This window comes from Anser brachyrhynchus (genome assembly GCF_964034855.1).
Source record: "Anser brachyrhynchus genome assembly, chromosome: 5".
In the NCBI taxonomy this organism is placed as follows: domain Eukaryota; kingdom Metazoa; phylum Chordata; class Aves; order Anseriformes; family Anatidae; genus Anser; species Anser brachyrhynchus.
Window position 1 is genome coordinate 38,405,312 of NC_137699.1, and position 26,212 is coordinate 38,431,523.

A 26,212-nucleotide genomic window follows, 5' to 3' on the forward strand; every position below is an offset into this window, starting at 1 on the left:
TTTTTTTTTGAGGGGGAAAAAAAAGTCTGAAGCATGCTGTAGTCTGCTTTGACTTGAGCTAGTTTGCCTCATGTGGTTACACAGCACAATTTTCTTTCTTTCTTCCATCCAGTAATAGGAGCAAATCATAGAAAGCTAGGGCTGAGTGAGACCTGTAGAGGTCACCTAGTTAATCCCCAGCTCTGGAGCGACATCATCTCAAGGGCCTGCAATAATGGAAACTCTGGATCTATTCCTGTACTTAAAAGAAAAACAACATTGTAACACTAACCTGGTTTGTTTCTTGTTTAATTCAAGTCCCTGTATGATGGATAGAGCAGGAAGAACATTTTGTTTCCTTTCTCTTATTGTTTTACATTCCTGGGAGGAGGAGTTACATTGTTTTCCTCCATTGGTTTTCTCATCTTTGGGGTGGATAAATTCCATATTGGTGCCCCTGGGCTCCAGCTAATTCTACATCTGTCTTCAACTAGGGTGCCAAGGGTTGGACCTGGTGCTCTAGATGAGGCCAGATAGATGCTGAGAATTGCTTTCTATCTTGCAAAATTAGCATGCTTGTACAGCTCAGTCTCATTGTCTTGTTAGCAAGGTATGATATTGTTGATTCCTTCTCCAAGCCCGTAATCCCTTGTAACCTTGTTTTCTGTCAGCATTTGTGATCTAATCAGTCCCTATATTGGTACGGATCAACACTCCTGCCTGTATGGTATCTGGCATCTAGAAAGAAATGGAGCACTTCTACTTTTTAGGCTGCCTTTTTTTAAAACCTGTGTTTTCAAATGACAGCTCTGAAAGGACAGCGCAAAGACAGGATCAGGATGAAAATTCACAGTTCGATAAACACAGTGTCTTGAGTCATTTGGGCAAAATCAAGTACCATTGTACTCAGGTTGGAGTTTTTTGTGCCCCTACACATTGCTTCCCCCTGTTTAGGTAGTAAATATTCAGTCTTTACATTTGGCTAGCATGTTGTTTGCCCACTATCCTAGAGTAGTTTTATCCAGGCCACAAGTGAATCATCTCAATTTTCATTTTTAAAAACATTTTTCATGCGATTTATTACTTGAGTGTTGATTTGCTCACAGCACCTGATCAATAATGACCTGGATGAATTTGTGCCCCGTGGGGTAGGTCCGTACCTCTGGCCCAGGCGTGGAGCTGCACAGCTGCTTTGTTCCCAGCTATCTGGGATCGGTAGGTGGAACAGAAAAGGGAGCGAAACAGCCTGATCGGAGACAGCGTGACCGGGTGATTTATGCAGAGCAGCCTGCCCAGGACTACACTGGGCTGCTAGAGGATATTTTTCTCTGCAGTGTTCGAGTGTGACTTCAGTCACACATGTGCTGGTTTTACCTTTCTATGGGGGGGGTGGGGGGTGGGGGAAGAGCCTTTAACCACGGGTGGTGTGTCCGTTTCCACGTGTGTAGCGTCCAGCTTGGTATTGGGGGGGGGGGGGGGAGCAGAAGGCTGAATGTTTGTTATTTAGGGCTGGCTTAGGTGCATTGTGCTGTGAAGGTAGTGATGAATACTGGAGCGATAGTCGCAGCTGGGCTTGTGAGGAGGAGGGATTTTTGTCTGAAGCTGCTCTCAGACTAATTGGAAGAGCGGCTCACCAATAAAACACAGTTTTTACGAGGTTTATTGTTGCAAAAGCAGGGTGGTTACATACCTTGTATTTAAAAAAAAAAAAAACAAAAAAAAAAAACCACTTTTCTCCATGTCTCTGCTGCTTTTTCCTGGTGGAGATGCTGTGGGAGGTGGGCTGGGGCCGCTTTACACCTCCAGACCCTCGATGGGTTGCGGGCAGTTTCCTCTGGGCTTCCTGCTAATTGGCTCCAATGGCAGTTTCTCATTGTTCCTTGCTGATGACTCAGAGAAACAGGAAAGAGATCCCCTGATTAGCAAAAGGCACAGCCACCAAACAGGTGCCTGTATTCTGCTCCAGCAGAGGACAAACCTCCTCAGTCTGGATTTTTTCCTCAGATTCTTATCTGCAAGTATGAGGCTCAAGAGGAATGGTTCATACACGCTGAACGGGTAAGAAAAAGCCTGCATCCTCTTTTTGAATCTTCCTCATTAAAGCTGCACGAAAACGGAAGCCTTTTATTTTTCTTTCTAGTGATGGGGTCTGTGAAATAGCAACCAAGTGTTCCGCTTCAGAAATGACAAAGGATTGCAGTGTATGAAATGTGCAGCTTGTTTAGCTTGCTTTTTGTAGCTTTTGGTTAGATTTGCTATTAAAGTGTGTGTTGGGAGGGGGGCTAGGGCTGCCTGTGTGGTGATGATATGAGAGGGATCTGATCTAAGAGTGGGAGAAGCTTCTGCTCGGTAAAAGCACCAAAGCACTAGGAACTGTGTGATTCCTGAAGCGATGCCCATGGTAATTAGTTTAAGTGCTTGCCAGCAAGCAGCCCAGGCTCTTGATACAAACAAGGGCTACACTCATTAAATGTGATGCTCCCTTGATAGTGAACACAGGTGACTTTAAATTTAGTCTGTCTAGAAATCAGTTTAAGTAGCTTCAAGTACTCAAAAGCACTCTGAGATAACATTATGAGTTTTGTAGTTTTAAAAATCCTGCTTTTCTCTGCTGTTAAATCCCTTCAATAACAGAGAATATAACGTTCTTGTAAAGAACAAATTAGTTATTTCTTGTTTGAGGAATCTTAACTTTTTTGTAATAACTGAAATCAGAATTTTTAGGTGAAAATATTTTTTATAATTGCATTTGATGCTACTGATGCAGCTACTGATGCAGAAGCATGTTATGTGTTCAGATGATGCAGGCTTTATTCCTCAGCACAGCATACCTGATCCAAAGGGGACTTGTACTTCACACCGCTGTGTTAACTGTCTGGCTGGTAACCTGACAAATGAAGAACGGTGTTAGTCCTCGAGTGGCGTTTCACTTTGCTGCTTTTAACCACCCGTAATGAGTAAGCGCTGTGATAAATGCTTCATGGTGCAACTGGCTTAGTGCTTCATCCCTGAGGAGCCCAGGTATACTCCAGCGCACAGCGTGGAGCCGAGCACAGAAGTGCCTGCTGGCTGGAAACTCATCGCCCCTTGCACGGCAGGTTGGCAGCCTCTGCACAAGAGATGTAGGTGTGCAAGCAGATCAGGTCAGAAATATTTGGTAGTGGTGTTCAGCTAGTCTGCACTGTTTTTGCCAGCACTGGCTTGCAGAAGGCCACTTAAAAAGGACCTTTGCTGATACGTGCTTAAATTTGATTTTTAAGAAAATAGAAGCCTGTTAGTTTTTTAATAGCAAAGTAGATGGATACTAACATTTTCTTGACTTATCCTTAACATTTTTAATAACTGTAATAATTCCACTATCTGTATACAAAGTCAAACATAATTGAAAGTTACTGTCTTGCAGTCTTTGGTTTTACGCTGTAAGCTGAGCTTGTCACTCAGTGGGGCTGAGTTTGCAGTAGATGAAGGTTAACAATATACTGGTATTTGTTAGTGTTTTGTTGTGGCGTAGGTTTTTGACCCTCTGAGAGATTATCTTAATTTAGAGAGTTACTTAATTAAAGTTGCTGAAATGCAAAATTTAGGGTATATAGTGTTTGTTCAAGGCATTTTTTAGGTTTTAGTTGCACACAGGAAGCACAGTCTTTAATTGATTTGAGGTTTATTAAAAATGGATGCATGCATGGTATAGAACCTACGGGAAATAAGTTGTGCAAGATCACCCTGTGCATCTGTTGGGCCTTGTTCTAACTTGCAAGATGCTGCATAATCATTTTAAGGAATTTCACTTGTGGCCCAGTGCATACCTGGCATTACATTTTATGGCAATCATTTAACTGGAAGCGTTGTATTACAGTGAGTGAAAACCAGTGGCACCCAAATGTTTGCATGAAAAAGAAGCTTCAACCGTGAGTTTGTGGGATACTGCAATATTATCTGATTCTAACATGCTGATGTACTTTGCTCTGTTAAACAGCAGATGCTGAGGAGTGAATTTATCTAATTAAAGAAATTCCTTTTATGTTTATCTCTTGCCTAGATAGTTTAATAATGCAAGGTAATGGAAAAAAAGAGCTTCAAATGTGTTTTCCTGTTCAGCCTCGACTTTTGGCACGTCAGCAGAAAGGCTTGTTTTGATCTTTAGGTTTTTTGTTTGGGACAGCGCGTTCCTCTTGCCAGGTGGAGCGGCACCCTGTCGCGCAGGTCACGCCGGGCGAGGGGAGCTCAGTGCTTTGGAATGCTGCAGGGCCGACACGCGACGGCTGCCCCAGGTATCTGCGCACGGCAGGGGCATAGGGGCAGCGGGGCGGCTGTTTGCAATATACAGCATGAGAACCGCCAGCTTCTGTTAGTTAAGAAAGAGAAGAGCAGGTGGTTTGTACAGCCAAACGGGAGTACCTTGAAGCAATCAGATTTACCTGCAGAATGTAGGGCGAAACGTCCCGTGCATGCTGCACATCAGACAGGGTGGTGTCGTGCTAAGCGTTTAGTAATGTTAAATCATAGAAGCTGTACATTTAATCTTCTCTATCAAATGTGACCAGGTTTGGGTTTTAATCTTCTTGTTGCTGGGAGATGTGATGCTGGTATCTTGGGTGAGGCAACCAGATGGGTGACTGGAGAAGCCCAGTTTCTGGGATGGAGGGGTTAAGTGAAAACCCTTGCATCGTTTGCAATAAAGATGCTTGCTTTTCCGTTTAATAGTATTGTCTTAGATGTCATAAGGACATCACAAGACATCATAGACCTCAAAACTGCAGACACTTGGTCCAGTTTTCAGAAAAACACAACTCTTTTAATTTTTCTTGTGGATGAGCAAGAGTCATCACAATAATTAGTCTTTTCTTTGGGTATAATTCGGTCAGGCACTGATTGCACTTTGTGAACTCACAAGAAGGATGAAGACCGCAAGGGAAGCGAAGATATTTGAAAACGTTTTCAAATCCAGTGCCAGCCAAAAGCTCCCCCTGCCTCACCTTGCTCCTATTTCATTGCACCTTGGTTGATGCTAGTGTTAGAGCTGTACGTGTGTGAATTGGAAACTCATACAAAGTCCAGACTTTCACTTAGGGGTGGTGATTTGTAGGTTTTCCTTGTGTTGCTGTCACTGGATGTGGACAAGTTTGCTTTTGCTTTCTTAAGCAGGTGATGGTTATGTGTGTTTGTGGAGAGACACCTCTGGTGGGTGAGACCACCTACACCATCTTGCTGAGACTGAAGTAGGAACCTTTACCTGCCAGCTTCTTTCTGGCAATGTTAAGTCAGCTTTGCTGTTACAAGCTAGCCTGGAGTGTGCTGGTTCTATTTCTTCGCGTTGCAATATCTCTTTTTAAACAATTTCTTTTGAAGGTCATCTTAAGTTGGATGATATCCCTTTATTTGCTCGGTGCTGTGTTTATTGGCAGCGGAAAATGCACTGGTGCTATAACTATTTCAGTATGTTTTCTCTTGGCAAATGCTGTGTTTTGGTGTTTTTTTAAACTTCTGTCCTGTTCCTTTAGCATTTGGAATTGGTGGCAGCCGAAGTCTTTGCACACTGGTAAGGTGTCAGATAGCGAGTGCTGGTTATTGCCCATCTACTTCCGCTATCTCCTCTCCTAATGACTTAAGGAAGGGTGTAAATCCAAGCACGCATCTTACAAGATATGACCTCAACCCACCCGAAGCAAGTATGCAGCTTGAACATTGGTGGGGTGACCTAAGTTTAGTGTGCCTTTCAAAAGCATTATGTATGGGCCTATGCCTTCCTTCACAGGTGGGGACAGAGCTGTGTCCGTGCCAGTGTACTTTCACTCTGCCTGCAGTTTTCTGCAATTACAGAAGTGGAGAGCTCCCTTGGGCAGCTGGCAACTTGCTGACCTTGCTTTAAACATCCCAGGATACCCTGAGAAACAGTCTGCTAAGTACAGTCGCACCCGAATTGGGATTTCTGGGGGCACTGCTCTGCGATGCCTCATCACTCTGCTGATTGGCCCAGTTATTTTGGCAAGGGGCACTTGGTCTGCAATATTTTCTAAACCTCTGAAGGTTTAGAGACTTGAGAACAGCCTGAAGATGACTGTTAAGACTGTGAGCAATTATCTCTGCAACTCATGCATAGCAGCCATCCCAAACAGCTGGTAATGGAAACCAAACAGCATGTAAAAGAGGTTATTCACTGAAACAAACGTGTAGCAAAAAGTAAAATGTTTAAATGTTAATTGAATTATTTGACCTTCCCTCCTTTCCATTACCAGATTCTGTGCTGCTGAATATTGTCTGTGTGGCAGTGTTTACCTGGGATGCTTTCGGTGCAAAGGGAGCATAGCTAGATTGTGCGTTCGGAAATCTGCAGGGAGGAAGACTTGAAAATGACGTGTTTGCAGCTAGCTTCAGTGCTGTCACTGCTGAGGAGCACTTGCTCAGCTTTCTGGAAAGTTTGTGTTCAGCTTGTCATACCAGGGTCTAACTGAGAAGTCAAATAGCTTGACATCTCCCTGCCCTGTGCTGTCCTGGGTCCTTCTGAAAATGCTCGCTGAGTCCTGGTCTCCAAAAAAAGCAGACCTGGAACAGAACAGTGGAGATGCTTTTTGCCACCTTTATCTCAGGACTGTGTGTACTTGAAGGTGATTTTATGTAATCAAAGGCAGAAGTAAGCGATGTCTTGAAACAAATCCTGGTTGGACAGGGAAGAAATATTTAGGAATTCCTTAAAGATTAATGGATGTTCAACCAACTCTGATAAAATATTGTTGGCCTCAAGATCTGTTTCCTCTGCTCCGAGCCACTGATTTAAACTAATGACTCTTGATTTTGAGCCAAGCACTGAAATTGAAAAGGAATTTATTTTTCTCGTATGCTTCCCTCTTGTACTGACGCAAAACAAGCCAGGGAGAAAAAGTAGTGTCTTGCATTTCTTTTGCCCAAAAATGTAGAAACAAGAAAGAGCAAAGTAAGTCTATTTCAGAGAGCTTTTTTTTAAGGGTCATTGCAACTGCAGGAAAACCGGTATTAAAGGATGTGACAAGCAGCTCGTGAAAGCCTGTTAAAATAGTTCATCTGGCAGACAGAAGTAATACGAACACCCAAATATCTTATCTGAGGAGAAGCAGCTGTTTGAACTGTTTTACAATCCTCCCAAATTACTGCAGTTCCTACCCTTGAAAAAGGGAAAATGTAAGGGTAGTAACGCAGGCTGTTATCCTTGGAAAGCATAGCAAACGTTTGTCAGCCTAAGGCCAAAAAATGTGCATTATCCACTTTGCTTTTTGTTGCACTGGCAATCCGTTTTTGGAGAGTCTTCTTTAAAATGCTTTCTGGTGTCAAACAAGCGTAAGCCGAGATGTCACGCCAGCACCGGTGACTTGAGGGGACCTCATGCTCTCTTGGTCAGCCACAGCTCTTCGTGCTCCCTTGTCGAGGAGCTCCAGGTTTGCTCTTCCATTCTCTGAAGCTGGCAGTGGTTCTTCTCGAACCGTAACGCCGAGATGACGGAGTATTCCCCACCTTCAGCGACGGGAGAGCTTTTGTAAGGATTGTGGGTACTGATTTTGTGGCAGCTGTCCTCTGGCTGCTCCGGTAGCGTTTGTCCTACAGCGCAAGATTTATGATCTCACATGTGTTTTCTTTTGGGATTTTTTTTCTTGCATGTTTGAGCAGGCGAAAGTAGTTTAAGCACTTTTATTTTCATTAACGATGTATGTGTAAAGATTTCGACTTTAGGCCTTATATGGGGAAAGTATTATAAACTCAATGCTTCTAAATAGGAGATTTCATTAGAAGTTGCACTGTGAGTCATTGTTGTTATATTAATAGAGCTATTCCCAAATATGGGTTTGGAACTGAGCCTTCTTCATGGCGAATGCTGCAGATGACTGGGGAAAATATACATTTAACTATAAAATAGTTTTTAGGTAGCCTCTCAATCAACCAGTTACTCGGATCAGTGGACCATACAGCGTAGACTGATATTGTCATGTAATTCTGAAGCTGAAACACTTGCCAGATGATATTGTAGCTGGAAAAATCTTTGTTGCTTTTATGTGGAAAAGTGATTAAGAAATAAAAAATTTCAGGCTATAACATACGAAGATGCTCATTTTAATGCTTACCCTTAACTCTGGCCTCTTCAGTTAGTTTCCTGCAGTTTGACGCAGTTAAATCAAACAACAGCCTTTAGGAGTATATATTCATTCCCATAGGTTAGCTCTGTGCAGCTAACAGCAACACCTCTGAAGAACCAGAAACATCTCCAGGATGTGTTGTGGCATGTGTGTATTCCTGATTTTTTTTTCCCCTATGGTGTGTGCGCTTACTAACTGGAAACGTCTTGCCTTTTGATATAAAACAATGCTGTGGCACAAATTCAGCGAAGCTGTCATCTCTTACACAGAATCTCACACAGTGATAAATGCTCATATTAGGATCTGAGTGCTACAAAGGGCTTGTTACAACCTTGGGCCAGGACGAGAAACAACAAAACACGTAATTGACACTTGACTTCTGTGTTTGTTTTGGTTTTTGGCACCTTCTGTGTTTTTCTGCCCTCCCTTACTCTAAACAGCCTCATGGAGCGTGTAGTGTGGTCAGGGCTTATAATGAAGGCAGTATACACGCAGGGCAAGAAGTGCCTACTAAAAGTAGCCATGTAATTGATCTCTTCTACACCAGAACTATTAAGGTCCCCATTTATAGCCCCTTAATAATAATTAGAGGCTGTAAATTAACTCTAAACTTTTACACCAGTTGCTGTGAATCGCAGGTTCCGCAGTTTGAGCTGCGGCAGGCAGTTTGTTTCTGCTTCTTCCCTCTGAGATGCTGAGAACCAGAGCTTTTAACTGGAATATAGTTACGTGAGATCGTAATGGACAAATGTATTAAATATAGCCATTTTAATTGCTTTTTCAGTGAATTCAAGCTTTCCATTGCGATACAATGGGAACTTGTTTTCTTCCTTTACCAGCTGTCACCCTGTACCTACAGTAATGATGATGTAAGTTGAGGTTTCTTCCCTCATAGCTGTATGAAGGGGATTCTTGAGTATGGTCCACTCTAAAGCCAAAAAAGAAAAAGCAGAACTTGCGAATGGAAGATAAAAATCATTAACAAAGCTCCATCCTGCCAAGCATGTAAGACGAAACATCACTCATTTCATTTTGCTGCTAACTCTGCTAAAAGAAAATGTGGCTTCTTTACGATGTGTGGGAGAGAAGAGCAGCAATGCCGAAGGATGCTAAAGATAAAGAAGCATCTGCATTGGCAGGAGGGATACTAATGCCGAATGTTAGGTGGCTGACAGCTCCACGCTGGCTTTCTGTGTGTCAGGTTTATTGGCTTGTAGCTTTATTTCATGGCCATCATAAAGCTACTGCAGTACTCCAAAGAGCTAAACCTGTTCTTTTTGCAGACAAGTCTTTGCTTTCCTACTCTGTTCTAGTTACGAGTATATTCTTGGCACAGTAGTACTGTAGTTTTCTGAGGGGAATCTAAACATTTTTTTGTTATAATTTGATTTCGTAGAGCCTGTTTTGAGGGATTTTTGTAGTGGTTGATGCTCAGAGAATGCTTTGAAGAGGAACTATATTGATCACATTTAAATATTTTTATAGGGGTTAAATGATGTGCTCTGTAGTATGCTCAGTATTCTTACTGTACTTAAGTTTATGAAAAAGTCTTTTTTTGGTTCTAAAGGCTATTTGGACCTCAGCAAACAAAAAATGAGGTAGCTATTCAGCAGCTGGAACAAGTTAGATGTTTTTTACAGGTTTATTCCATCTTTGTCAAATGCAAATTGATTTCTCAGTGGTTGGAATATGGCTTTCTGAGATTGACTCCCCTCTGGGTTAGCGCTGTAAGCAGTTTGAACACAGGAAGCCTTGTGTGCAGGTAGATAACACAGCCATCCCAGTGCGTGGTGCGATGGAGTGGGGAGCCATGGCTTCAGAGGAGGACAGATGCAGACGTGAGCCATACCTCAGCTCGCACAGCTCCAAAATTACTGAGGTCTCCGGAGGTACCTGAGCAAGTACTGCACTTTTACATTAACTGTGGTGCCAGAGGAGTGTTGCCCTTTGTTGGTGCTGGTTGTACTGACCCCTTATTTCATGAGGGACCTGTCTCTTTGTGTTGCAGTGTACGGTTTTAAAAAGCGCTGTTTAAAAAATGCGATTTTTCTAGGTCTGTAGCACCTCTTTAACAGAAGAGTACTATTTACTGGCTTCGTTTGTCTCCCTCCTGTCATCCATCATGGCAGGGACTGGACAGATTTACGTATCGGCTGGCTGTTGTTTTAGAGAAGTCTTCATGATCTGAAAACTATCTTATAGTAGCTTCGGGTATGAAATGCCTTCTGGGAATGTCTTGAACTCTGAAACCAATGCCGATGCCGTTTGGAGGTGACCTGGGAGCCAAGAGCGGTGCAGGCAGAGCCATTCCACGCAGGACCCTGTGCCATGAGTGGTTTGTTTCTGGCAGAGCTTCTCTGCCCCGAGCTCCTGACAGTCCCCTTTCTTGGGTGAACCGACCACATGGCGTGCTCCTTCCCACTGTCTCTGCAGAGACCAGGAGATAGAGAAGAAAAGGTAGGCAGCGACGGCAAAGGACAAGGCAGGAGAGCTTGTTGGCCGGAGACTAGAAGCTGGAGAGATAGTTGAGTCTTCTTTTTGCGCTTAGAGCTACCTGGAACAGGTGGGGAGCTGGGAATTTGTGCGTGAGGGAAGGGGGACAAACTGGTGGAGGGGATGGATGCATGGACCACACTGGTGTAAGCCGGAGCTCGTGGTAGGTATGCTGTGATGGAGGAATATGTGATTTGGACATAGGTAAATTCATGTTGGAGGCATATGCTAGGGAAGAAAAACGTGATTTAAACCACTTTGAGAACTGCTGATTAATTGCAGCCTGTGCACATTGGAGCTGTTCTCAATATAGGCAGGGTAAACTGAAAGAGCTGGATACTGAGCACACTTAAATTTATTTTCTTCATTTTGCAAGATATCTGGTTTGAGACAGTAATTATATAAAACTTTTTTTTAAATCCAAATTGTGCCTCCCCGTATGATGAAAAGCTTTTAAAAAGTTCTAAACCTAGAACTAATTCAGAGTATATTACGAAAACTGATCTCATACAAACTTCTGTGTTTAAAAGTAGGGGTAGGACATCCCATGTAGAAGCAAAGGCCAACTGAGCTTTGTTCTTAGTACTTGCAGGAATTTTTTGGGTAGCTCATGCAAACACAGTGTCAACCCAGCATCTCAGGATCTTTCACTGGAGAGTCTTCTGTCTGATCCTGCCAACTCCTCTCCTGTTATTGGTTCTTAATGTAAGACCCTGGAATACATCCGACCAGTGGGAAGATCTCTCTCAGACCTTCCAGCCACCAGAAGTTAACAGCTATCAAGTAACTGACATTCCTAGAAAATCCGCATACTTTTCTGTCCTAACGATTTTCTTTCCCCCTTGAGCTAAAGACAATATTGCTGCTCATTTATGGCTGCTGAAGTGGAGGTGTGGAACTTTCTGCATGCTCTGGGGAGCGATATTCTGCACTTGAAACAGTACAGCCTCATTTATAAAATGGGGATAAAATGTCTAGCCACTTTATAAGGAGCTTGTGAACTAATTAACTTGTACAGTTATTTAGGCAGGCATATTTCTTTGCTTTGGTTGCCTTTATGTATAGGTACATAAAGTCTCTGCAAGAGTCTAACCACCTGAAAACTTGGGTAAAAATAAATGATTTTGTACATTTATAAGCAAGTCTGCTTGAAATATAAATAAATTTGAAAACAGCAGCACCGGAGTGGGTAAACACCGGTAAGCCCAGCCATCCTGTCGCTTACCTTAGAATAATTACTGGTCTGCATTTGAAGAACAAATCTTAATGTTGCCAAACTCCACCTTTTTCCTGCCCTGTCTGTATGTGGGAGAGCCTTTATAAGAATCTATTTCCTGTTTCCCAGACGAGGGAGGGGAAAAAATGTGTTTTCTCCTTGTTCTGAAAAACAAAAGACAGGCAGTGACTCCATGCCTGCATCGGCTGCTGCTGTGGCAGCCTGAAAGCGAGCGTGCAAACAGCGGAAGGCTGCAGCCAGGTCCTCGGCTCAACCCTTGGCAAGGTGGCAGGCAGTCTGGCTCATGGGGGCTCACCCTGAGAGTTTTATGGGATAGAGAATGTACGAAAGGTGATAAAGAGCTGGAAGCATCTTTTTATTATGGCACTTCGACCTAATCTCCAAAGCATAAAAGAAATTCTTAATCTTCCTTTTTTTTTTGTGGGATGTCATCTTAACCCTGCTGTTTGCAGTTTTACAGGCTGGGTTTTGTCACAGATTATTGAACTTTGAAGGTTTGACTTTTGCAAGGCCCAGAGAAGATAGCAGCGGGGAGGAGTGCTTGCTTAAGCCACTCACAAAATAGTCGTGGCCCTTTCCAAGTGCAGCACTAATCAACAGCAATAAAATGGACAGGATAAGAAGAGCAGAATGAGTTTTCTTCTGACTTAGAGCACTGGCTGCGTCTCATCTTTATGTTTTCCATGTAAGGAAAAAAATCATACTTAACATTTGCTCTCTTTGGGAGAATTCTGCAGTCGATACTGAGCAAACATGAGTAACAGAGGCATTGCGGTGCTCAGACACGTTAATTTATAGAGTAGCACGTCACTGGGTATTAGAAAGGTCTATGAATTAGTAACAGCTCCCCTAAATATTGCTCGAGGACTAAAAGCGAGGTTTGGGGCTTTTTTAGAGGGCGGTTGTGGACTTCGTAGTTCCCTTTCCTCTGTGGTGTTCCTACAAGGATCGGAGTGCATATTTGCTGCTTCTGCTCTGTCCATCAGCTTGCAGCCCGACTGTAGTGGTTCTGTAGGGAATAGGATTGAGGGAGAGTTTCTTACTGTTGCAGAGGAATTAGCAGACTGGATAAATAATTTGAACTTTTGATATTTGACATGCATTGAAAGTCTAGATAGGTTAATCAGGTTAATAGGTTTTCAGCCTCGTTACCGTGACTTTCTTGATAGGAGGTAAAAAGTGTCTCCTGTGTGCATCGCATAGTTTATCATAAGTCTGCTCTATAGTATGGTAATGTCTCTAACATAAATGGATTCAAGCTATATTACAATGCAGGTAAAATGTTGTCATTGTCTTGAAAAATAATTGCAGTTTCTGTTTTCCAGTAAGCACATTGGAGTACAGCGGTGTAATTTCAACATAGATCCATCTGTATCTGAGGGAGGCTTTTAAAACGTTTATAAACTATTTGTTTCTTTAAGCATGTTTCGTCTTGTCCTTAGGAGAGTAATGCTCTGTTCAGAATTAGGTTCAGACATAATGCTCGTGCTTGACTCTTTTTCTCTTATTGTTACCACTTGGACCACTTGGAGCGATCCTTTAGTTTCTGGCTTGTACCAAGGGTGGTGACACTTTTTGTCAGAAAACTGCAAGACTGGGAGGAGATGAGTGTCTTCTGGGAATCTGGTGTGCTTCTCCAGCTGTTCCAACACAGTGTGCTGAGCAGCTCCACTGGATTGCCCCTCTCAAGTCCAAGTCTCCTGTTTCTCCAAGTATTTTCCTGTGTTCCGGAGCAGCTTTGACTTCCTCCTACAGTGATATTTAACACAACATCCTTGTAGCATGGAACAATGGATCAAGGAGCTGCGTGTAATTTTTCTCTGTTCAGTCTTATCACTCTCGTTTATAGGAACTGATGTAGTTGTACACATTGGGAATTGTTCTTTGTTTTGTTCGCAAGCACGTGTGTGGAGCTATTAGCACAGGCATGCAGTTTGACAGCACAGCGGCAAACCTCCCCTGACTTGACTTCCTATCCCTAGGTGTGTTTCTGCTGTTTGTCTACAGACCAAGCAACTGCAGTCACCCCACGGTGAGCTGGTTCCTGGGCTAGCAGGAAGCCGTCGCTGTGAAAATGCAGTTTCCAGTTGGGTTGAGCAGGAAGGAAGGAATGGGAAGCGGTTTGGCTCTAGCACCAAAAGATGCCTCGCTGGGTTTCAGAGATCCCAATGAGCATTTTGTGTTGGTAGACTACTGAAGAACACTCTTAAGAGAGGGATCAGTGATACTTTTATTGACTACATAAGCCCTATTGAAATATTAGTTTACTGTTACTGTGGTTTTAGGAATTAAAAAGTTCCATTTAAGTGTCTGAATGATGGTCTGGTAAGGTTTCTCTGTATCCATTCAGCCAATTTTTGAACAACATTGCATCTTTTGGATTCTCTAATATTTATATTTGCACATAGCAGATGTTTGTTGCTTTCATTGCAATGCAGGGCTGTTTCTGAAAGGTTGCACAAGTAGAACAAATGCCAAGCTGCTGATCTGTTTCTCATTGCCAATATGTTTTTCTTAATCAACAGTCTGCTAATAGGAGTTGTGGTACAAAAGCAGATGTGTGCTGTACGGGAGGATGATCTGGTTTCCTTTGTTGCATGGTGAGACAGCGTGGGCTTTCAAGTTCTGTTGGCAGTTGATTGTCTGGAGTGGAAATGAGCAATAAACGAAGCGGGGGAAACTGCAGCTTTTGCTCGCGGTAGAGGCTCAAGGTGTGGAAGCTGGAAACCTGTGCACGTCCTGACTCGCACGACGGCGGTCTGGTGTGCCCTTTGTTTCTCACCCACCAGGCAGCCCAGCAAGCCTTGAAGTGTGCCGAGTGTGGTGTGGGTAATGCTTTTCAGCGAGCTCAGGGATGGGTATGTTTTTCTCCCAAGTTCTGCAGGTTCAGAATAGCCTTGGTCAAGTGTGACAAGGATGGTATCGAGGGAACGGGGGGCACAACTTGTTTTGGAGATTCTCTTGCTGCTGCTCGAGTGTGTTCCTTGTAAAGGGTGGCAGAACCCATCTCCTCTTTGAGCCCGAGGGGAGGATGAGGAAGGCGTTGGGACAGCAGGCAGGAAAGTGGAACTGAGCAGCTTTCCATGTTAATGGCCGTATTAGCAGATGATAAGATGCACTCATTCAAGTTTCTGGCTGGATCATCTTCCCCCCTCCCTTCTACAGAGTCCCTCGGGTCAGATAGTTTGCCTTGAATCAGTACTGCTCCTTTGCTCGAGGGTATTCAAGGACTGCAGCGGAACCAAGCAGTGATAAAGAGCTATTTCTACCTGGAAGAGGGCAGAACTTTTTTGCAATGTGCTCTCCCTTTGTTTCTTGCAACCTGATTTCCAATGATCGTGCTGCAGCTTTTTCCCCCTTCCATGACTCTGAATGAGAGAGTGAAGAAAATGGATTTATAAGAAAAAACTTTTTTTTTTTCTCCTTGAGTTTTTTAATCAAAGGTAGCACAACCCGTGTGGGGTGAGATGGTCTTAATTGTTACTAAGCTGATTAAATATTTATAAAACAAGGACTATTTTACATTTATAGCTCTTTTGTCTGGAGAATGAAAGTAAATTGACTTCATAGATTTTTCTTTGCTTGCTCAAATAATGAGTACTAGCATTTTTCCTGGTGCCTTAGGATGTAAGTATTTTCTGAATTTGTAAATGTTAGGAACTTAAACGTTTTAACCTTGCAGCATTATTAAATGAAGTAATGTTCTTTTAATCTGTTGGGGAATGAAGATCCAGATAAAGTTCTGTGTGCTTGTTCATCCCTATTAAGATTCAAAGAATAGCTTCAAATCTTTTGATCAGTCATGCTCACGTTGCCTTGAGTAGGCACTTGGATCCCTTCTAAGTTAGAAAGGCGGAAAGGAGCTGCAGTATTTAAAGATTGGAAAAAAAGATTTCTAATAATGAGGCATAAGGAGATTTATTTTTTTTTTTAAAAAAAAAGAAGGTTAAGAGGTGAATGTGATATCTAGCTAATAAAGTTTAAAAAAAAGCTATAATCTATTTGTAATTGGTAACAAAAGGATGCTAAAGATAGGATGCTTCAAATACTCAAAGGGTGTGCGTTTTAACAATGGATGTGATCAGCTATTCAAACAAATCACGGAACTGAACTGATTTTTCCTTCTTGTCAGAGTAGAAGTTGAGCCCAGATGCCTTTCTGGAAGGTGTGCTTCAGCTAACGAAGCCTTAGGTTCATTACAGAGGTAAAGAGATGGAAGGCAGAGAAGAACTGGAGGCTTGTCCTGGCCCTGAAGCGTACTGATCTGGTGACTGTGGTGTACCCGAGCGTCTGGGAGCTCATTCAATGGCCCACTCTGAATTGTCCCTGCTTCCCCAAGGGCCCCTGGAAACAAGTTATGGACAGAAGATGTCCTGTCTGGGGCAGCCGCCCTGTCTTGGCTGCTATCTTCTGTGGGCTCCCAAACAGGAGGTAGGTGGCTGCACCGTCCCCTGCACGTGCAGCGTGTGCGACTTGCGCAACCCCAGTAAATCAGGCTTTTCGGGGAAGCGCCCGGCAGGTGCCCTGTGTGCTGCTGGAGGAAATGCGTGAGTCATCCGGGGAAAAGCTGGGCGTTACCTGCCTGCATCTTGTCTGTGCTCCAAATGTCTGCTGGCGGCTGTTGGCTGGGCTGTGAAGAAGACTTGAGCGTACACCTGCACTGGAAGAAAGTCAAGCGTAGTTACAGGCAAAATATATTTTTTAACCAGTATAGCTTGTTTTACTTGGACAGCTCAGAGGCATGGGTGAAGGGTGACTTTCAAAATCCTTGTGCAAAGCACAGATTTCATGGGAAGTGCTGTCTACAGTAGCAGCTGCTCTTTGCTAGCGTATTTATATTTGTATAGGCAGAATATCTTCTCGGATCAAAAAAGCACATTTTCATTGTGAAACAATTAGAATATGTAAGCTACAAAAACCATGGTGGGGACATAACTACTTAGTTTGTCTACAAGATTACAACAGTTGAAGTCAACCCCAGGAATGGATGTGCAATGCTGATTGTACCTACCTCACAGATCTGGTCACTATTAAATTTTAAGTTGTGATAAGTATTGTGTATTTCAACTTCTCTTTTAAAGCCACTTTACAAGCCATTATCAGAGAAGATGAAGCAAAAGATGAAAGGAGCTGTGCGTTGTATGTGTGTTGCATCCATGCCAATTTATTCCTTCTTCAGCTGTCTCTTTAAAAGGTTAAAATTTTATCTGAGGAGGTTTGGCTCCAAAAGAACTTACTGAATCCTCAAACGGCAAAGTACCATTCCTTGTTGCTTTTCTTTCAGTGTAGGAAGTTAACCATCTTTGTTTAGGGGTCTCCCTCCCCTATGCCTTCCCTCCTGTGTTGAGCAGAGCAGAAGGATTTCACGGTCTGCAGTACTGAGCATGTTTGGAAGGTCTGGGAGTAGGGGGCAATGGGCATCCATCACAGTTCAGCAGATAAATGGCAGAGCTTCACTGCCCAGTGGTGGTATTTCAGGTTCTGCACTATATTTTGCCATGCACCCAAGTCGTGATGGATGCAGATACTGCTTCAGTTAGGTGGCCTTTTATTAGGCTCTTTATAAACTTGGTCGCTGGGAAAGGCAAGCAGGAAGATACTTTGTACGAGAACTGCTGGTCAGAGGTGTGCAGGTAGTGTAGCAGTGTAGCCGCGGTCAGGCCCCAAACATACGTGACCGTTCACATGTGCAAAAAAAACAAAGCTTAATTTGTGGAGTAAAGTAACTTCATTGCTTTCAAAAGGAGCAGCAGCAACATGTTCTGAATGTTTTCTCATTAAAAGCCACAACTGTACTTTTTTATGGTAAAAGGAGGCTTCTTTTCAAAACTTGAATTTAGTTGTCCGTGTGTTCTTTATATAAACGTAGAACATGAATTGGGAAGCAAATGAAGGTTTTGTTCCACCCCGTAGAGTTAAAATGCCTTGTCCTTCTCCTCACTCCTCCCTGGCCCTTTGAAGAAGCTGCACCGTGTTGACTGTGATTTTTCAATTAGGTTAGGATCCCCACTTTTAATTTCCAGTTTAATATACCACTGGAACACAAAGGTAAGTTCTTTTGAAGCTGATAGTTTTATATGCGTATCTAACAGCCTGGATGTATGGAGAAGACTGGAACTGGATCCTTAGCAACATTCATATGCTTTTTTAGATCTAACGCTGAATGTGTAGGAGAGCAATAGTGAGCAGAATCTATATTCTACCATTTTCCAGCCAAATAAATGAAAAACTGGATTTTGAAGTATTACCAAAAGCTTGAATGTGGAGTGCAAATCCATATACCAAGGTTAGTTTATCAGGGCATAATTTCTTCTTAGCTGTTCTGTGTCGTCTTTTAATGTGCTGCTGCTCAGGTGTGGTTACCCTGAGCTGGCTGACTCTTTGATAGAGGTGTGTGCAAGGAAAATGATAGAGGGCTGCATGTGTTCGGAAGAACTTTGCGTGTTTCATACTTCTGGCTGAAGTATGGAAAAGCTTGCAAGGTTTAGATGGTATCTTCAAAAATCTGCTACATTTTGTTCTTGGTGCTTCTGGGGAACTTGTGTAAACTGGAAATACATCCTGTTTCTTCCTTCGTCAGGTCTGCAGCTATTCATTTTATGAAAACAGGAGAAATTCCTGGACAGCCCCCTCTTATGAATACACATCTAGAAGTGAATTATTTTCCTGAAGTTTTAAGGATATTTTGGAATTGATGCCTGTTTTTTATTCCTGTTTTATAGTCTCACCTTCTGGAAAGTTAAGACAATGGTGGTAAAGACAAGGGAAGAATAATCGTGCAAGAAGCTAATCAGAAAAGTTACTACCTGTTTTAAAGCACTAGCAAAAATAAAGCTATTGAAATGAAAGATAACTGTTCCTTTTCTTTACTTTTCAAGTAAAAACAATGAGGAGACTGATGGTGCTGCCCATATGCGGGTGTGTACGTGTTTATGTAACGTGGGAAAAATTTTGTACCAAACTAAGAATAGTGGTTAAATGTTTGTCCTCTTAGTTGCATCCTAGTCATGATGCAATTCTCGGCAAGATGTACTATAATTACACAGGGAAGTTGCTATTTGCATAGTGGAACACAATGTATTTTCCTTAGTTTCCAATATTTTCTAGAACAGAATGTCAAAAGAGAAAGGTTCACATACTGTACTGGAGCGTTTGTCAGGTGCATATAACGCACCTTCAAAATGCAGAAGTAGCTCAAGGTGCAGGATGAATACATTTATTTGCTTTCACCTCCCTGATAAGAGACCTACAAAAGTACTGAAATACTTCAGGTAATGTGTGTCGCTTGCATGTCAAACTTTATCTGCGTTCATTTATCTCTGCTTTAGAGAGAGAATCATGCTTTCACTCCCACCTCGGGCTTCTCAAATATCCACTAATTCCTCCGGAGTTCCCCTCTTCTGTTATTGCAAAGTGTTTCTCTCTCTCCGGTCACTTGCCTGCCCATGTATCCTAGCAGTAATGCTTCTATTTGAGGGCCTTTTCCTAGTCATAAAGCATTTTTCATCGAACATTTAAAAAAAAGTGGCTTTGCCACGTTTGTGATAATGGTATTTCTCTGTAGTAAAGTAGGAATCATTGTATTTGACATTATCACTCATTTATCCTAGTCTCTGTACTTAGGAACAAAGTCCTGAAAGCAAGTGTTTAGATAACGTATGTAAAATGAGGCATCCAACAAGTAGTTTGTAGTAATTTCTTTTTTGTGGGGTGGGGCAGTGAAACTGGGATGGAGACAGATTTAGTGACGTTCATACAGAATAGTCTTGGGAGATGCAGTAGTTTACTGTCCTGAACTTTGGTCCTGTACCTTAAATGCTCCTTCTTGTACCTTCTTGCTCCTTAAATGTACCTTCTGCTCCTGAGAGCAGGCATGGCTCATTTTCTTATTGCATTACTAAAACATGACAAATGACAATCTTGTCTAACCAGAACAGCCAAGCTCTTCTGTCAGCCGTTGCTTTCGTTTGCTTCCTAGTAAATAAACATCAATTCAAGAGCTGTAAGGGATTGTGAGGGGAAAAAGGTGTAAATCTAGCTATGGAACAAATTGTAGGCAAATTGAAGATTTTTGGGCAAGACTGCACAGCTTTATATACAGCACAGCTGTTAAACAATTCATATGTGCTTAATGGTGTTATTTTTAAGCCCACTTTTTTTTTTCCTCTCCATGCTTGGCTTAATATAGTTTTGAAATTCGGGGGTCATCTGATGCGTGTTCTACCATTTCTCTTCTTTTTCCTTGATCAGATGAAGTTTGGGTTCATAGGAGCTTCCTTTATATTATGGTGTTTCTCTCTTGATTTAATCCATGCTTACCTCTTAACCAAGGTTTACAGCAGTGCAAGCACATGCCACCATAATAAAATGTGTCCTAATAATGTGTCCTCTGTGATAATTCAGCCATAATTCAGAAGGCAATCTGTCGTAAGTAGACCTTTTTGTGACCTCTGTAAGTTTCCAGGAGGATTTTTTTTCTTTTTAGATTACTTTCAAATATTCTGATCCAGAAAATGATACTTCTGATAGTTTGCAGTAATTCAAGTAATTAAGTGCTTTATTATTTTTGAGTGGAGAAGTGATTATTTTCCTTATATTTTATTTTTTTGGACGTTCTTTCTTTTACTACCAGCATGATTTTGCTCAGTGGCTAGCTTGACTTGATTTTGGAGAAATGTTGTTCAAAACCAACAAATGTGATACAAAAGCGACAATCCTATGTGTACCATTTTTAATCCACCAGTTCCACATTGAACCAGTGAGTTTCCAGCATGTGGTAGTGCAGTGCCTCAACGTTGCGGGGGGGGGAAGGCAGGGGCAGAAAAAAAGCTAATCTTAGTGTGCTATCCCACTGCTTCTTGTCCAGACCTGTCCTGAATTTCTATGAGGGGCTTGATCGCAAAGGTCATCAGATCACGTGAGGTTTTGTAAAGTGCTTGAGGTTTTATACCTGCCGAGTGTGGGGTTCAGATCAAATGGGTAAGTGAATGCACTTAAGCCAATTGATCAGAAAGTAAAAGCATGAAAACTGACTCTATTTTTGTAAGAAGCTTTAGAAAAATTACAGGCGGGTTATCTCGGCTAGGCAGCATGGTGTGGCCACGCCTCTGTAGGTGGACTTTGCAGGTACAGGGGAGCTCTCGGGCAGGTAGACCTGGTGGGCACAGCCAAGATCCCAGAGCATTGTGTGAGCACATCTTGTGTGCAGCACCTTGACTGTAATGAAGCATCAAGAGTTGCCCTGTAAAGCTTCATTTAAAATGTAAAGCTTCATTTAAAATGTAAAGCTTAAATCAGCAGTCCGTTCGGTTTGAATCCTCAAAGGGAAGGATGTCCCTGCCTCTGCTCTCCAGATTGTTTGAAGTGCAGCCTTGTCACTTCAGCAGAGGTGAGTCTGTGCTGAGCTACTCATTACAGCAGCCCTGTGTCCATCCAGGAGGCACGTGGGTGCACACACACCAACCCAACAGGTCCGGCTTCGAAGCTGGGAAGCGGCCTCTCCTCAGGGCTGAGCAACGCCAGCAGCACTTGCACAGCTGGGCTGCTGCTGGAAAGCTTTCATTTGTTTTCTAAATCTGAACTATTTCAGGTTTTAAGTTGGGCGGTTCATGGTGTGGTTTGTGTGCCAGAAGCTGTTGCCGGCCTCCTGTGGCTCTGGTCTGTGCTGGGTGTTAGGAAATCCAATTGCAGTGTTTGTGTGTCTTGAATCGTATGTGGAATGCAAACGTGCACTGGTGTGGGCGTGAACCAAGTCAGTTTGGTGACTTCTGGATTTTGTGGCCCTGCTCTTTAGAAGTAGTAGCTAAGGGATTATTTTGTAAGTGCCAGGAATTACAATGAATAGTTTCCCGTGTTTAATCTTACATAATGTAGGCTGTGTGCTTCATATTTTATAATGCATGCCTGGAGAAAAACCTCCTAGAATAAATTTCACGCTTATTTCCTGAATTGTTTTTCCCCCTATGCTGTCATCTAAATGTGACATTACCAGATAAAATCATTTGCTGTATTGAAAAGAGGCCTTTCTTAGCACCAAGATGGAGAGAAACTTGTATTTCCTTTGCGGCTCTCCGTCTGTCTGGGAAAACTCTCCAAGTTCACTCCCAGCATCTCCCCTTTTTCCTTTCCCTTGCCTTTCCCACCCAAGCACAGATAGTCCTGACCAATAACCATGCTCACACAGATAGCCTCCTTTCCTGTGCTGATTGCAACTTTTACTCCTTAGTCTAGAGTTTCGTGCCAATTTGCAATTAGGGTTTTGTTTTCCATGCCATATTTACATAAGTCCGTGAAAACAGTAGTTGTGTTGTAACACTTACAGGGAGACTTCTGTGTATGTGTAGCAAGTAGGTCCGAATATGTTAAACAGTCCCCAGGGAGAATTTGTTAGCCAAGTTTTAGAAGTTTTGCCTCTTTATATGAAGCTGGAGGTCCAGCATATTTGGGGGAGGGAAGGAGAAGAACAGGAGTCTTTCATTTTAGCTTTGCTGTATCAAATGCATATTGCACTAATGCTTCCCTGGAGTACAGCCTATTCAAACTTCAAAATCGGGGAAAGAAAATAGAAGGAAGAGTAAAATCCACGATGAAATTCTTTCTTATCTATTATAAGAAAGCAACAGTGGCTACTGTGGCATAACTTGAGCATCTCACGCTTCACAGTGTGCTGTGAGCCCCCCATGAAGCCTACCTGCAGGTACTCTGTTTGACACGATTTTTGCCTCTGACTCTGCGAGTTGTGTGTGTCAAAAGGCATCCTTTTGGGCACTCGTAATGATAAATGCATTAGCTTCCCAGCTCCAGTGGCACATCTCCACTTTTTTGTGTTTTCTTCTCTCCTCCTACCCCTCTGAAAGAAAAAGAAAAGGTTTTCATCCTCACATACAGACTTTGCCCTGTTCCTTGAGCCTCAGCGTCACCTGGAGCTATCGCTAGGCTTTTGCCTAGCAAACTTCATCTCTTTGGAAGACAGTTTTGCAAGGTTTGAGCTGCCAGTCTGCAAATATTTTCCAGCTTATTGTTCCTCTATTGAGTCATGCCAAGCATACTGCTTTGCAAACTAGTAAGAGGAAAGCTCTGCCTCGTGAGGCCCCGTCATTGTGGTGTTTGCTGTTTAGGAATGAACTGCTTAACAAAGGTGTAGGGGCTGCCTCATCCATCCCTGAAATGGGGTGCTGTGCAGTGGGGTACCTCAGCTCAGCACAGAAAGCAAAGAACACTTTTTGTTGAAAGCAGGGAAACTTTAAGCAGAATGCAGTAATCTTGGGACTTGCCCAGGGTTTGGGTTATTCGCTTTTTAAAACAAATTATTGTTATAGCAGTGCTAAGTGTTCAGCGATGCTCCATGCTAAGGCCTGGACCTGCTGCATGTCCCCAGCTCCATGACAATTCACTGACTCGGAGTCCCCTTGCTACAGACGTGCCTGGAAGAGCTGCTCAGGAAACAAGTGTCCTGACTGCAGGTTTTGCAGAGTGGCCTCTGTCACTTGGGGCAGGCTAACTCAGGAGGGCTGACTGGACTGCAGGTGATAAAAATCCGCTCTGCCCTCTATTTCACATCACTTCACTGGGGAGTCTGAGTGCAAGCATCCTCACTTCATAGCTCTTGGGTACTTGCTCAGTGCAGGCAGAGTTTAATACCTCCTGCTGAGCTGCTGTTAATGCTGCTTCCTTCAACACTTTCATGTTCTTCACATCTCATCTTTGTACACTTCTTGATGAACCTGGGTTAACTTGACATTTGAGGGGATTTCAGAACAATAGATGTGCCTACACACATGCCAGAAATACAGTACCTTTGAGATCACGATTTCTCTGTTTGGTGCATACAGCAGCATTCACTTTCCTTTTTCTTCTCTCTCTTTTTAATAGAGTCATACTTCTGTTGATCCGAACCCTCCATTCTTCTCATTTTGTGCATCCTTTCTGAAATGCCATTGTATAAACTTGTAGGAGTTCCTGGTGAAGCTTTACTGATACTTTGAGGTATTTGGTGTTCTTGCTGTGACTGACTGCTTGTTTCTCAGGTTATCGATAAGGTGAGAATATCGTGTACCATTTTTCTTCTCCACCTGTTGCTGGAAAAAACCTACAGCACTGATGAGGCCGAAGGTGTTTTTTTGCAGGATGATGGTCGCTGACCTGTCATGTTACCAGAACTTTCAATAAAGCACCAGATGTAGGCATCTTGTCACTTATAAATGTGCTTCTCTTAAGCTCACTCTCTTATGCACGAACTTTCTGACACGTGTGTGGCCATTGCTGATAAGGCTTTTATCACAGCACTCTGTGTGGTCCGGAAGAGCAATTTCTCATGCTATCATCTCAAGAGTGGAGCTGAAGGCATACCCTTGAAATCTTTTATTTTCCCCTCTGCTATGACCACCTCCAAACCACTTTTTGAAACTGAGGGGACTGATTTCAGTCTGTCTTCTGTCCAAAAATCCGTGTCTTTGCCGCCTATACAGAGCAGAGCTGCTTGTGCCATCTTTGCTGCTGTGGGAGGATTGCAGAATGGAGAGCAGATGTGATTGTGGTTTAAATATTGCTTAGCTAGAGGATAACGTGTTTTCATGGCTAATACTGAGTGGTTCCAGAGGACTGGGGATGCACTGGGAGGTAAGTGGAAAGGGTGCTTGGCCAGGTAGTGGCAGGGGCACTGAAGTTGAACAGAAGGCTAATTAGCTAGCAAAACCGAAATGTTGTATGTCAGGCAGGGACACACAATAAATTGCGGTTTAATTTAAAACAGAACTTTACAGTCTGATGTTACAAGGCCTCATTTCTTACATATAGATGCTGAGTACTTCAATCACAATAATGGCTGCGATTTTTTTTGCCCCTGACATTGTTTGCTTGTCTGGGTTGATACAACTTGCTTTCTTTGCCAAACCTCTGGATGCTAGCACGCGGCCCTGCGGTGGCTGCTTTACACTTAATTTTTATGGAAGCCTAAAAGAGGCAAATAAATATATAATTGTGCAACAGCTGCTTATAAAATCGTTATATATACAAAGCATTATTCATAAAATTTCTAAATACCATTCCTTGACTTGGTTTAAGCTTTAACAAGAAGTTGGAGTGGCATTGACCACAAAGCTTTTTCTCTCTATCCTGTCCTGATAGTGTTAGGATTGGTGTAGAAAACTTTCCAGGCATGTGCAATAAGCGTATGTATTGTGTAAATGGTGGGGAATGGGGTCTGCTCTTCCCACCAAATTGCATTGTGCCATTGATTCACCAGGGTGGGTGGTGATGGTGCTATTCTGCTGCAGCTAAAGCAGCTGCAGGTCCACTCAGAGGTACTTGCAGTAGGGTTTCCTTGATGACTTCAGTACGTGGCCCCATGGTCTTTCAAGCCCAGCAAGGATGTGTAAGAAGCACTTTGCTGCTGTTGAAACCCACTTGTTCCTAAGGTTGGACCCAGCAGTCGCTATGTGCAGGGGTGTTGAGGAAGCAAGTGAGAAAGAAGCTAGTGATGACTGTAAATAGCCCGACTATCGGGTAGCTCTAAGACACACCCTTGAGGAAATGCAGATATGCTCCCTTCAGAATATGCATGCATGGAGATCATACCAGTGGTTGTGTTCAAATAAATGCATTGCTTTTAGATAGAGTACTGCTCTTTCTGGCTGCAGCAGCTTTCAAGTAAATCCGTCTGTGTCTGCACATGTGCTCTAAATCCTTTTAAAATGTGAGAATCCACGCTGCACGTGTTTTAAATTACTGTGTGTTGATGCCCTATAAATAAAGCATACGTGCTTAAGTTGTGCTTCCTATAATAAACTTGTTTCAGTTTTATTGTTTTGGAGCACTTAAAGTTGACTATGAGATACTGAATTGTCCCACAACTTGCAAAAAATCTAGTGATGCAGGTGAAGCGGCATGCAGTTGATCCCAAAAGGGGGTGCTGCTTGAAAGGAGGGATCCTCAGAGGTGGAGGAAGGACTATAGAATGGGTGCAGCGGGGCTGTACTGGTGAGCAGAGCAAAGTAAGCGTTGGCTTGATGCAGGAGCTAACAGAGAAGTGGGTCACTTATCTAGGTCAAAGTGACAAGATTAACAGCTTTAAAAACTTAATTTCAGCCGATCTATTGGTCCTGATGGCAAAACATCGGTCCCTAAACTTGGGCCCCCATGCGAGGTCATTGAAGCTCCGTTTTTGGAGAGATGTGCAGCCCTCAGAGTCACGGGGAGGCCAGCTTTCCTAACAACTGTACACCGCAGAGCTGTGTTTATTTTGGTTTGACCCCTGGATTTTTCTTGAATTTACTTTGGATAGACAGAATTTCATTAGAACTTAAGCTGCTTTATGTCCCAGGCTTGTTGTTTTTAGGGTGGTTTTTTAACAAACAAAATTCTCTCTGTGCAGATCTCACTGGTGAACAAACAGAAAGAGGGC

General features: G+C 42.9%; 1 protein-coding gene across 6 annotated transcripts in view; it reads left to right on the forward strand.

Annotated features, from left to right (window-relative positions):
• The window catches only part of MOB2 (MOB kinase activator 2), a 112,523-nt gene that overhangs the window by 54,983 nt on the left and 31,328 nt on the right, over positions 1 to 26,212 (forward strand). Inside the window, exon 1 of one of the 6 annotated variants that reach the window (XM_080596114.1) lies at positions 1,778 to 2,037. The exons of 4 other annotated variants lie outside the window; for them this stretch is intronic. In XM_080596114.1, coding sequence (XP_080452240.1) covers positions 1,793 to 2,037 — 245 coding nt within the window. In that variant the 5' untranslated portion in view covers positions 1,778 to 1,792. Of the gene's footprint in view, positions 1 to 1,777; positions 2,038 to 18,920; positions 19,083 to 26,212 lie in introns of those variants that run through there. One more of the 6 variants, XM_080596115.1, reaches the window with a different exon arrangement.